At 39.4% G+C, this 13,582-nt stretch overlaps 1 protein-coding gene across 2 annotated transcripts in view; it reads left to right on the top strand.

The window, feature by feature from the left end:
• ARMC1 (armadillo repeat containing 1) overlaps positions 1 to 9,847 on the top strand; it is a 52,581-nt gene extending 42,734 nt beyond the window's left edge. For both annotated transcript variants that reach the window (XM_003408328.4, XM_023545740.2), the window contains exons 5-7: positions 4,752 to 4,868; positions 4,954 to 5,028; positions 5,811 to 9,847. In XM_003408328.4, coding sequence (XP_003408376.1) covers positions 4,752 to 4,868; positions 4,954 to 5,028; positions 5,811 to 6,002 — 384 coding nt within the window. In that variant the 3' untranslated portion in view covers positions 6,003 to 9,847. The remainder of the gene's footprint in view (positions 1 to 4,751; positions 4,869 to 4,953; positions 5,029 to 5,810) is intronic.
• Positions 9,848 to 13,582: the final 3,735 nt, after the last annotated feature.

Here is a 13,582-nt window from a genome sequence, read left to right as displayed (position 1 = left end):
TTCATTGTGTCTGCCTATGTCTATAGTGCCTCTCCCTCCCACCCACCCCGCTCCCTGGCTCTGTTCTGGCAGCCTTATATCCCCCTTGCCTTGATCTTTATAGGGCAATAAAATATAAAAAGGGGAGGGAAGAGTTGTGTGTCAGCCCAAGGGCTTGTGGGGGGGACCCCTAAATGGGGATGGGGACAGGGAGGTGTCCCCACAGGACAAAGAGCTTTCAGCATCCTCTGGAGTCCCCAAATATATATAATTTATATATTATGACTGTTAAAATTTCCTACAAGTATGTCATTTTATCTTGAGAATTTAAGTATGATTTAATGTAATAAAGTACTTTAGTATAACATCAGCAAGTCAAAAAAATGGTAATTTGCTGTTAGTATGATTGTAAATATAGAAAATCTAGGAGAATCATCTGAAATTTGTAAAAATCAGTGTGATTTTTAAAAATCTAGTGACATTTTTAAATTTGTGAAAATCAGTCGCTTTCTAAAAGGGGAAAATATTTTTATTCCTTGCAGTGTAATGGGTTTCTCTCATATATGGCCTTTTTGGCCTCAGGTTTGTAATTCTGCCAAAAATTATTGGTTGGACCACAGCCTGCCCCTGTGATTGGTCTGTTTTACATGTTTTGCAGGGATTGGTCAGTTTACTATGCAAATACGGTGCATAAAACCACCCAGTAGGATTAAATGACCTTGTAGGGATTGGTTGATTTGTGGCTTGGCTAGAAGGGCCATGCCTTGAAATTGATAAGGAGCTTGTGTATATAAGCAAGCAGCCAACTCAACAGAGATAGAGAGGCAGTGAGAGAGAGAGGGAAACTTTTTAAAGAGCTGTAACACTGAAGATGGCATGAGATGGCAGCATCAGCACAAGCAGTGAGAATCACAGGACTGGCAGACAGCTACAGTGGTACTTGCTAGAGGAGCTGAGTGCCGTCTGGCAGGAGGCTGGCTAGCAGAGCGGGATACCTCCAGACACTCGTCGACAGAGCCAAAAGAGCTGTAACACTTGTCTGAGCAGGGCAGAGGCCCAGGAAGGCCCAGTAGCAGAGACAAGGCCCTCTGGGGCCCAGCTGCAGAGACGAGGTCCAATCACTGAGAGAAGGGCCACCAGCTAGCATGGCCAAGAGAAAAGCTACCGGCAGGCATGGCCTAGAAAAGGCTGAGAGTTGTCGTAGTTGGAAACTATCCTGTTTGACGAACTGTATTCTGAGTTGGATCCACTTCTGAGTTGATCCTTATCCTGAATTATAGCCCTTTACTTCCCTAACAAACCATGTAATCTTGAGTATGGTCTGTGAGTTCTATGTGGCCATTGCAATGAATTAGCAAACCCAGCAGAGAAGTAGAACGTGCTGTTAGGGGAATGACTGGTGTCAAATGGTGAAAAAGTTGGAGAGTGAATGTATGTCTGAACTCCACTTCACAGGGACCAGCTTTGTGCTGATCCTGATTCTTATCCCTCAGGGATATAGATGAGTTCTGACACTCCCCAAAACAAAATAAAACCTAAAAAGATAGAAATTAAGGGTATTCCTAATAAGAAAGTATAGGATTTATAAGAAGAAAATTGAAGATCTTCATTGAATTAAGAAGACTGGGTATAAGTTGAGTTAAAAGCCCATTTCTGGGTAGGAGATCTGTCCAGGTAGTGTGAGTCTAGCCGTCTAGCCCCACTCTTTTTTTTTTTTAATAATTTTTATTGTGCTTTAAGTGAAAGTTTACAAATCAAGTCAGTCTCTCACACAAGAACCCATATACACCTTGCTACACACTCCCAATTACGTTCCCCCTAATGAGGCAGCCCACTCTCTCCCTCCACTCTCTCTTTTCGTGTCCTTTTCGCCAGCGTCTAACTCCCTCCACCCTCTCCTCCCCTCCAGGCAGGAGATGCCAACATAGTCTCAAGTGTCCACCTGATCCAAGAAGCTCACTCCTCACCAGCATCCCTCTCCAACCCATTGTCCAGCCCAATCCATGTCTGAAGAGTTGTCTTCGAGAATGGTTCCTGTCCTGGGCCAACAGAAGGTCTGGGGGCCATGACCACCGGGGTCCTTCCCGTCTCAGTCAGACCATTAAGTCTGGTCTTAACGAGAATTTGTCTAGCCCCACTCTTAATGGCTACTTTGGACAGCCCACATGTGGATACATGTTTATTCTCACTAGTAATGAAAGAAATGTACTTATTTTAGTGTATATATCAGGGCTTTTAGAAAGTTATCCCTAAACTTTGGTCCCCACAGACATTTTTCCCTTTGCTTTATTTCCCTAACTACAGATTATGCTACTATGGAGTTTAGTCTCTCAGATTTGCTACCATGGAGTAACTAATCCCAGAATTAGAAGTGGGAGGGAGTCTACTATCTATGTTCTTTCAGTTTATACTCTCTAACACATAGGTACACGCAGATACACCCACAATTTTCTCCTTGCCATTGCCAGGCAGTTTGCTTTAGCTCAGCTGCCTCCTTATCCAGCTCCTAATTTCATCTACCAGTGATTCTTTGAATCTAATTTTGACCCTGAGCCTTGGTGGTGCAGTGGTTAAGTGCTCGTCTGCTAACTGAAAGGTCAGCGGTTTGAACCCACCAGCAGCTCTGTTGGGGAAAAGACCTGGCGATTTGCTCCTGTAAAGATTACAGCCTAGGAAACCCTATGGGGCAGGTTTGCTGTGCCCTATAGTGTTGCCATGAGTCGGAGTTGATTCGATGACACGCAACAACAATAACAACATCTTAGCTGACTCTATGGTACACAACAATATCGCAGCCTGCAGTGGTGCTTGCCAGAGATTGCTGAGTACCTTCGAGCGGAAGGGTTGCTAGCAGAGCGGGGTGTCTCTGTCCTTTGTGAATAATTCTTGATCCTGTTTGCTCTGCTGAAGATCTTCTGTTTACCCAGAAATAGACTGCCTTGAGATCAAATTATGGAATTGAATTTCCCCCCCCAGGCTTTGCCTGGAGAAGATGTATAAATTCGTGTTGAAGTAAATAAAGATAAATTGGCCTCATGAATTTGGTTTCTTACAGCCACATGTGATTGGTATTTCGTGGCAAACTACCTGTGGTAAACTAAGCAAGTTCTCTAACTTTTCTATTTTTCACCTTCTTCACATTTTAAATGAGGAATTAGATTAGACCGGTAGTACCCTAACAGTTATGTTGTATATGCTGCACAACCTTTACTTGTAAGTTTCCCTGGTATTGGACATACGGAAGAGATAAACTTGGGCTGTTTGATTCCAGTCCCTGCGAGGTTTCACAGAACGCAGGTCTTTGCAGATCAGAGTCCAAAAATTCTGGACTAGCTGAGCCCCCTCTGGGTGTATGCTACCAGAGATTGGACTCCAGATACTTGGCCTAAGTAGTGCTGAAATGTAGACATGAGCACCTGGTTTAAGTAGGGAGATAGTAGATAATGTGAGTGTTGTTTTGAAGAATGAGGGGATAGATTTGAAAACTTGATTTTATTCAATGGAAGAGAAGAATGAACTGGGTAGTTTGAAGGCAGTGCTTCTTAGAGTGTGGTCCACAGACTTGGGGAAGGAGTGCAGTGCAGATTACTATCCCCTCAGAAGTACTTAATCAGAACCTGGTCTCCATACAGAAACAGGAAAACTGAGAGAGTGACTTAGCATGTGGGCTGGGGATGAAGGGACGATGAGGAGACACAAGTTACCTTTTAGTCCGTTTTGACTTTGTACCTTGTATTTAAGATGACCACTTGATACCTAAGAGTATGTCTGATAGACAAATGGGAGCAAAGTCAAATTAGAGATGTACATGAGTGCTTCTACATAGTGATGACAGTCAAAGTGACGAGAATAGGTTAATTATCTGAGGGAAAAGTAGAATGAAAATAACTTCGCTTCAGGCACTGGACCTTGGATGTAAGAAGAGACAGAGATGACAATGGTGTAGTTGAAAAACCAGGGTGGTATGTAGTATGAAAAGCAGAAAGCATTGAAAGTGTGTTACATTGTGTTATCAGCACTATCAGAAGAAAATGAGAACCAAAAAGAGGATATTGATAACCTCTAAGGCTGTAGTGGTAACTACTAAGAATGCCGTAAATGAAGGATGTGGTGACTCCATGACTTTATAAATACCACGTGGTTTAAGGAATAGTGATGTAAACACTGAATGCTCTATTAGAATTTAGTCCTAGAGATTTTTAAGTTAGAGCAGGGGTTATCAAATTTTCCATAAAGGATCAGATAGTATATAGGCTTTGCAGACATATCATCTCTGTTGTAACTCCTGGCTCTGCCTTAGCATGAAAGTTGCCTTATTTAGACAGTGTATAAAGAAATGTGCATGGCTATGTTCCAATAAAACTTTATTTACAAAAGCAGATGGTGGGCCATATTTTACCCACCCTTGAGCTAGAGGAACATTTGCTTTTCAGCATTTTCTCTGTTATTTATTCTTAGTTCCATTCTCTTACCTTCAAGATGCAAATTGATATTGGTTAAATTATTTCTGATGAAAATTATTAAAACTTAATATTAGTAATGGAGCTTGAATGAAATCTAGCAGAAGTAGGAATTATTACTCTCTTGGTCTTGTAAAATTTAATAAACTTAATTAAGCACTGTGCCCTCAAGAATGAGATAGTAGAACTGAATCAGGGACATTTGCAACATTTTGCCCCTAGAATGTAATGACTGGTTCACTGTGGCTTGAGTTGATTTATTCCCTTTTATTATTTAGCTATTTTAATAACAATTTGCTTTGGTTTTTTCAGTCTCGAAGAAATCTATGTGAAGAGGCCTTGTTAAAAATTAAAGGAGTTATTAGCTTTACTTTTCAAATGGCTGTTCAAAGATGTGTGGTGCGCATTCGTTCAGATTTGAAAGCAGAGGTTAGTATTTTAAATGGCTAAATTTTTTTGAGATTACAGAAAAACACATCGTTGTTCAAAATGTGTCCTTTTTATCCTGGACTAGGCTTTGGCGTCAGCAATAGCATCAACTAAGGTTATGAAAGCTCAGCAAGTTGTGAAAAGTGAAAGTGGAGAAGAGGTAAAAGCTTTTAAAAATTTTATTTATGCCTAACTCTAACGCTTGATTATAGCCAGCAGATGGCCGGTATTTCTAGCCCAACACTTGCCAAATACTTAGGAGGCTGGATAGGAGTATCTTCATGTATTCTTGGTTAATAGTTAACCCTTTTAGAAACAGCCCTTTTGTGGGTTTCAAAGTCTGCTCTTGTGAATAGAACTTCTTTTACTTCTGTGGAGATATCTTACTGGTTTTATATGGATATAAAGGATATGTGGTTTCTAAAAACATGGTATTTAAAAACATTGGCTTTTGAATACTTTCTTCATTACCTTAACTAGTTTTGCCAATCCAAAAAATAAAGGTCTAAACACTGGGCAAGTAAATATGGTGAAAATCTTTGCCTGTTGGTACTATTTCTATTAGCTTTGTGATAGGGAGAAGGAATCCATAGACCTTTAACTCATTGGGATTTCCACAGAAAGGAGGGGCAGTGGCATTTCACGGTCCCATTGTGAGCAGACACTTGCTTGAGTCTTCTTTAAGTAGACAGAGGTTGCACATTTACTTCTAGAACCTCATGAGATCAACATCTGAGCTCTCATTTATGGTTCTACTTTTCTGCACTCACGCAATGTTCAGCACTTGGACCTACCTTCCAGTGAGAATAAAACTTAAGAGGGACTGCAGTCACTGAGAATAAATGTGGCAATTAGAATGAGTACATTTTTAAACTTATGATATATATATATGTATCATATAAAGTTGATTTGTAATAACTCCTGACATTTTCTATATATCAGATGTTGGTCCCATTCCAAGATACTCCTGTGGAAGTAGAACAGAACACAGACCTACCAGACTACCTGCCTGAGGATGAGAGTCCCACGAAAGAGCAAGATAAAGCCGTGTCCCGGGTTGGCTCGCACCCAGAAGGTGGAGCCAGCTGGTTGAGCACAGCTGCAAATTTTTTATCCAGATCGTTTTACTGGTGACTTAAATTTAAAGCTCAAGGACTGTGTGAACCAACAAGGGGCCAGTGTTCCATTGTTGTGGTGAACTGTCAAGTGCAATTTGCAATAAATTATCATGAAAAGTTTTTAGATTATATAATCGCGTATGCTGCATTTTACATTTTATTGGACATCTTACTCCACTAAGTGGTTAAGAAAGGCAGAGGCTACAGGTGGAATTGCTTTGCCTATGAAGGTATTTTTGGTTTTGCTTCATTGCCTCACTGCTTTCTTTTTTACACGGGTCCGCTGTTAAACCAAACATGTATGTGCGGCTTTACATTTTATTGTACATTAAGCACGTGATTAGGAAAATCCGTTTTCTCCTCAAACCTCAGGACCTGTCTGAAGGGAATTTTTTTTTTTTAAGCTCAAGTTGTGCATGTATTACTGAACTTTTTTTTTTTTCCTGCTTTTTTCCATGAAAGATACTTGCTTTGGTACGCTTAACTGAAAGTCAAAAGAAAGTGTTTCTCATTGTCCCCCTTTTGTGCCTTTTTTATTTTGCCAACCATGTTTATAGAAAGGACATTATTAATGCCAGTTTATGAATTAAAATACAGTAACCCCTTATGATACAATGCTTACAAAAACTTTACAGTCTAATTTGTCATAATTGTAATAAGATTAACATAAAATCAGCCGAGAAAAGGAAGCTTGTATATTAGCGGGAGTGCTTTTGGAGACTCTATTTGAATGTGAAAAATGCAGTTGTAGTTGACAACTATTGAGTTTGGTGTATATCAGCTCTTGAGTGTTATGTCCACCCTAATATTGCAGGCAACCGTAAATGGTCTCTAGGCCTTACTCTGTGACTGTACACTATCCCCTGCTAGGAAAAAAGTAATCGTAGTAAAGAACTGACAGACTTGAAAAAAGAAAACATTTGAATGCCTGTAATGCCATAGTGCCACTTTGAGAGAGGCTAACCTTAAAGCATGAATTTCCTGGCAGAAGCGTGTTCTGTAGGTGCTTCCTTTGATTACTTTTTGTGAATTTATTATGAAAATGCTGCAGTGGTATTGATGAAAAAAGACCCAAATTATTGCCTATAAAGAAAGAAAGCCAGTGTTGGGCTCTTAATCTTGTTTCCCATATCCAGCCAGGAAAAAAGACATCAGTGAAGGTAAAATATATATATATATGTATATAAGATAGATATACATATCTGTTTGTATAGATGTGTATCTTGATAGATAAGTGCTAATTACATGTATACAGTGCTTACCAAGTTTCTGAAATACTTGGCAACTGATTTTTTTTTTTAAGTCCAGATAAATACTAATGCTAGTATGACTGAAAACGAATAGGAAAAAATTGAAATTATTTTTCATCAACATTCAGAGCTGCTATTTTACTACTTGGGGAATGTGAAATGAAAATTAAACCCTGGAGGATTTCTTTGTGTTTTCGTCCTTTCTCTTTTAGAAAAAAGTAAAAGCATCCACTGTCACTGGGGAAAAATTATTGTGAAATGTCATCACCAGTGAGAGTCTTGAGCTCACTAGCATTGTGACCTAGAGGAATGGGTGTTGAGAAGCATATTTGCAGACTAGATATTTGCTTATATTTTTTCTTTTGTCTAGACCCTGATTCAAGTGATACACACAGACTTAAAGTACAAGCTTTCAGGGGCACATACTGCTTTAAACGCATTATATAACTTGCTGCCAGAACCACCTGTGTTAAAAAGAAACAAAACCACCTCCTTTCTATAGCCATTAAAACAGGGTTTACTGTTCTAACAAGTGTGTATTTTATTTTACATTGCCACACATCTGCTTATTTAAAAAACAACATCCCTTTGGTAATAATAGTTCCGTACAAGTAGATACTCCAACTTGATGTTTGTGTGTTCTAATTCTAAGTGTTCTTTTATTCCAGGTCTTATAGAGCAGTTAAGGCTTCTGTAAAGGCATTTTTTGAAATATATTGTAAAATAATAAAAGGTAACAATTAAAACTGAATGGATATTGCATTTTTGTGATAGAAGCATTATGGGTTGCTCTTAAGCCTGTTTATATACGCAGTCTCCTAGTTTCCCACAGTTGTGTTACCTGACTCATTTCCATTCATCTCCCATTCATCTCCTTCCCGACGCCACCCTCTTCTGTCCCCACGATTAGCTGCTCCTGCACGTGTACTCATTGTAGCATTTATCACATATTTTTGAAGTTGCCTGTGTACCGTGAATCTCCCCTACTAAGCTCGTTGGGAACGCGAGAGCCTTCTTCACCATTAACACTGTTAGCTGTCCTTTCTTTGTAGTAAGTGCTAGAATAATTTTTGGAAGAATGAAAAGACTTTTTAAAAAAATTGATTAAAATAAATGGATGGTACTTATTTGTTGGGCAAGTAGGAAAAACATAAGGTATTTTTTTTTTTTTTCTGGGCAAGAGTTTATTTCTGATTTATGGGTTATTATTTAGCAAATGCCTTAATTTATTCTGCCATTGGATTTTTATTTAAAAAAAAGTTGGAGGGTGTAATCCTTGCTCCGTTGAATGGAGTTAGGGTTAATGTGTACTGTCCTGATTCTTAACGAATTGTTACAGGAGACTCTTATATACGATATAAAAATAGCAGTGGTTTGGATTTCCTGTTGTTTAACTTACTAGCTGTGTGACCTGAGGCAAATAATTTAATCTCTGAACTTTTTCATCCTTAGTAAAATGGAGATAAAGTTCTCTGCTTCGTGGGGTCATTATTAGGGTTCAGTGAAGTCAGTAGCGCTTTGAAAACCAGAACCTTATGTGTAAAATGGAATTGTTGCTGGAAGTCTGACAGGGTTCTCTTTGGCCTTGACACTCAAGTGATCCATGATACTTTTCTAATCATACTTCGACACTTCATCTTCTAAGAACCAATCAGAGAGTTGTTTTTTTTTTTTTTAATTCAGTCCTCAGCTCTTTGATTTCTATCTTAATTTTGTCTCTTGAAGAATTTACCTGTTGTTATCACTTACCTTTGTGTAAACGACTTTTAAATCCCCTTTTTTATGCTGTACCCTTCAAGTGCAAACTCTGTAAATCTTTTTATTTCTAGCGGAACCAAGCTCATGGTAGGCATGCAATAAATTTAACAAAACCACCTTTGTGCCAGGCACTGTGCCAAGTACTTTACAAATATCTATTCATTTAACCCTTAACAGCTATGAGGTAGGTACTGTCATGTCCTTATTTTACAGATGGGGGAGATGAGAGAGATTAAGTAACTCATTAGTCCCAGGTTACACAGCCACTGTATAGTGAAACCAGGACTCCAGCCCAGACAGCCTGACGCTCAGCCTGTGCGTTCTCACAAGGCAGCTTGCAGCTGATGTCTCGTGGCTGTGCCTTTCCATTTCTCCTGCCACCATTTTAGTCTAGACCTTTCTGCCTGCTGCATTTCAAGTGACTCAATTCAGGTATCTTACTAGCAAGCAAAAAGTCTGTGTCAACAAAGGTTAGAAAAGGTAGGAAAAGGCAAGAAATAAGCCTGGACAGGTGACTATAAGAAAACCCAGGGAGAGCCCATGTTCTGTCTAAATGGGCATTGTTGGCTTTTAAGAATGCAGGTCCAGATTTTCAGTGCTGCTGGATTTGTGGGCTCTTTCAGACCCTTAAAACACCGCCTGGGCCAGGTAGATAGAACTTGTTTGTGGGCCAGAAATTGGCTACCTGTATATGTCCGGTCTCAGCCCATTCAAATCTACCAGATTAATCTTAATAGTATTTTTATCAGTTTCCACTCTGAAGTCTACAAAGGCCTGTAGGTTAAAGTCTGAACTACTTTGGCCTCAAAAATGCCCTGAGAGTTGAGTCCCAATCTAGTCTTCCATATGTTCTGTGAGCCTTAGTACATACTTGCTGTATGTGAGGCACAGTTGTGCTTCTCTCTGTTACAGAAACTGCTTTGTTTAGGCTTTTTTTTTTTTTTTTAATCATATTCATACTGCCCTCTAGATCTTTGTATTGTTTCTTATCTGTAATTTCATCCTTTACACACTCATTTCCTTCATTGTATTATGAAAATAACAAGCTCAGTATATTACCAAAATGCTTAAAGAAAGCACAGAGCACCCATCATCACACAATATAGACAATATAGGTTAACAGTTCTCATTTATGTACACTTCAAACTTTGTAACCTGTTCAAAATCGGTACCCAGTGAAGAGTAAGTCTCCTTTTGGACCTTAGTAACCTGGTTCACCTCTCCAGAGACAGCACCGGTCATTAATATTTTGTACCGATCCAGAGATACTATGTGCAATTACCAGCCCTTTCATTTTTCCCCACACAAGTGGTAGTATCATGTCCTGTACCTTTTTCAATGTAACAGTGTATCTTAGAAATTACCACACATCTGTATATAAAGCAGCTTCCTTCTTTCACAGCTTCAGAGAATTCCATTGTATTGGTGCTCCGTTTATTTTGCTGCGCTTTGATTGTAATCTTCTGCCCTTGCAAATGGTGCTGGGGAAGTACATCTGTAGAATCTATTCCTAGAGATGGAATTGCTGGGTCAAAAGTATAAGCGTTTATAATTTTGAAAGTTCCTGCCTCCATAGAATTATTCCAGTTTACACTCTCACCAGCAAAGTAGGAGAGAGTTCCTGGTTCCCTTCAGCCTCTCCAGCTCTGTAACACTATGTTTGGCTCTTTGCCATCTTAAAAAAAATGTTTCTTTGGTGTTTTAATCAGCACCTCATGGATGAGTGAGAGTGACCTTTTCATATATTTGAGCTGCTTAAATGTTTTTTTTCCCCTGTCACCTGTCTCTATCCTTTATTCATTTTTTATTTGCATTGTTGGTCTTACTGACTTATAGGAGCTCTTGAACATGTCACATTTTCCCACTCTTTTAACACATGAAACATATTTTCCCATTCCTAACACCTCTTTGTATAACAGTATTTCCCACTGCTTCCTGTCCAAATCCATTGTAGCTCTGTGATCACTTTTACACCCATGATTCCTTCCTCCTCTGAACTACTGTGGCACTTACTCTAATTTGGTGCCTGTCACTTATGGTACTTTACTTTCCGTAAGTAAATTTCTTCTTGTTGAGATCATGAGATCTGTAAAGAGGGAGGGTTTCTTAAGTTTTCTTAGCATTGGGCACGATACCTACCTGAGCGCTTGTGAAGTGTTTACTGAGTAAGTTAAGGTGGTGAAGCAAACTATATGAAGCTCTACTGCCCTTGTCCGGACCTTAATTATCACACATCTGGATTACTTCCACCAAAAAAAAAAAACCCACTGCTGTCAAGTCAATTCTGACTCATAGCTGCCACCAGGTCCTGAAATAACATTCTTTGCTTGTGTTATCTCTAATCATCACAATGGTCTAGTGAGCTGGGGTTTTTTTGTACCCAGTTTACAGACAAAACTGAGGCTTGGGAATAAAGCTAACTAGATTTGAATATAGCTAATAAGGGGCTGAGTTGGTATTGCAATCTCAGAGGTCCTTTTTAGTGGCCTTTTGGTATATTGCCAAAGTGATAGTTATACATTTTAATTTTTTATTCTGTTCATAAATCTTGGGTGACTTTTACTATGTCAAGTCTAAATTCTTCTAATGTTTTTAAGGTTTTCTGTAACCTGCCCCACTCTCTGTCCATCTGTTTTCCTACTGATTGACCTAGCACTGGTGTTTTTAGTTAAATTGACATCTTTTGTCTTGCATAAATGTATAGTACTCTTGGAATTCTACTTACCTGGAATACACTCTCTTCTCAACTCCCCAAATTCTATCTATTCTTCAAGAACTGACTATTCCATGAAGCCTCCCTTGTCTGTTTTGACCCTTGCCAATCTACCTCCCAATCCTTGAAACACTTCCAGCTCCTAAGTGGTCTGCTGTACACCTGGCCACTTAGCGTGCCATTTTGTCTATTCATTGCTAATTATGGTAGTTCTGTAGACTATGACAGCAGAGATTGCTTTAAAAGCTTCTGCTTGCCTCTCTTGCACTGCCCTTTCTTTTCAAGGTTGAATTGAACCCCCATCCCAAGCCTCCTCAGTGCCGGTGGCTTTAAAACCAGCCTGGGTCCTGAGGTTGTTTCCAGCCCTTGATGGCTCTGAAGTCCTTTTCTAACCTCTTTGCTTCTGATGAGGAGTTGTATGTGAAAATGTATGTTGTATAAGCACAGATTTTCTCATGTTTAAATATTTCAGTTGGGAGGATAGTTGCATTCCAAAAAAAAAACCCCAAACTGGTTGCCTTCGATTCAGGACAGAGTAGGACTGCCTCATAGAATTTCCAAGGAGCGCCTGGTGGATTTGAACTGCTGCCTGACCTTTTGGTTAGCAGCCATAGCATTTAACCACTATGCCATCAGTTGCATTAGGACACACTGAAAATAATGCTCAGTGTGTAGTCTGTGGTATATAGAAATACTCCATTTACCCAAAGGGAGCACAAGGAGGCAATGGAACGTGCACTAGCAGGGGCAAAGGTACTTGTCTGATTGGTAGGGGAAAAAAGGAATGGTTTGAACTATGCTCAATTATTTGAAGACTGGTACTGTGGTACAGAATGAATTAAAAATGACAGGGAAAGTCATAGGGAATTTAAAGAAGATGTGAAAAGATACACGGCAAATCCAGAAAGTTGAGCTGGAGGACAGGAGTCAAGTTGAGGAGATAAACGTCTCAGGGAGGAAGGAATGATGACTTCTCAGTACAGAAGCTCAGAGAAAAAGTGCCTGACTTGCACTTTCAGTTCTGATTTTGTATTTCATCATCATCATCTTTTTTTAATGTATCAAGTTCCTCCAGGCAATTTAAGGTCTGTTTTTTAAAAATTATATTCACATGATGCTTGTCAAAGTATTAAAGCAAGACACATCTGGTAAGGAAGAAGGCTTAAGGGTTTCTGGCCCCATTGAGATGGGTAGACTAGTTAAAATGAGCTTTATGATTCAGCAGTCAATAGCTTAAAGACAGGAAACAATGTATAAAAACACTTCTGAGTGAGGATATTTATAGTGCTTGGTGAAAGGACTGTTGTTATTGGTTGCCACTGAGTCAATTCCAACTCCTGGCAACCCCAAGTGTTTAGAGCAGAACTGCTTCATCGGGTTTCCAAGGCCGTGACCTTTTCTGAAGCAGATCTCCAGACCTCCCTTCCAAGGCACTCTGGGTGGTTTCCAGCTGCCAGCCTTTTTGCTAGTAGTCACACGCTTAACTGTTTGCACCACCCAGGGACTGCTGGTTTTTGTTTTATGGAAGGAGGTGTATAATACAAATCTGGAGATGACGATCTAATGTAGATTCCCTTTTCACTCTGTAATTGGATAGTAAGTAGCAAGTGTAGGCAGGCATAAGGTAATGAGTTAAAAATATATTCTAAATTCAGATTCTGATCTTTGAGCTATTCATTATAATCCAGGATGGGAAATCAAATCAGCATTTTTCCTTCAGTATACGATTTCTTAATATTGTGAAAGCAAAACAAAATAGGCCAAGCAGATGTTTTGTCACCTCCACAAAAGTTATAGTCAAAATAAATAATGGAGGTACTTTCTTGATCTTCCTGGTTGGTGAAGCTCAAGAAAAGCACAGCGATAGAGAGATGC

This window comes from Loxodonta africana, chromosome 14, assembly GCF_030014295.1.
Source record: "Loxodonta africana isolate mLoxAfr1 chromosome 14, mLoxAfr1.hap2, whole genome shotgun sequence".
Classification (NCBI taxonomy): Eukaryota; Metazoa; Chordata; class Mammalia; order Proboscidea; family Elephantidae; genus Loxodonta; species Loxodonta africana.
Note: the sequence above shows the minus strand (reverse complement) of the source record. Positions and strands in the feature narration are given on the sequence as shown.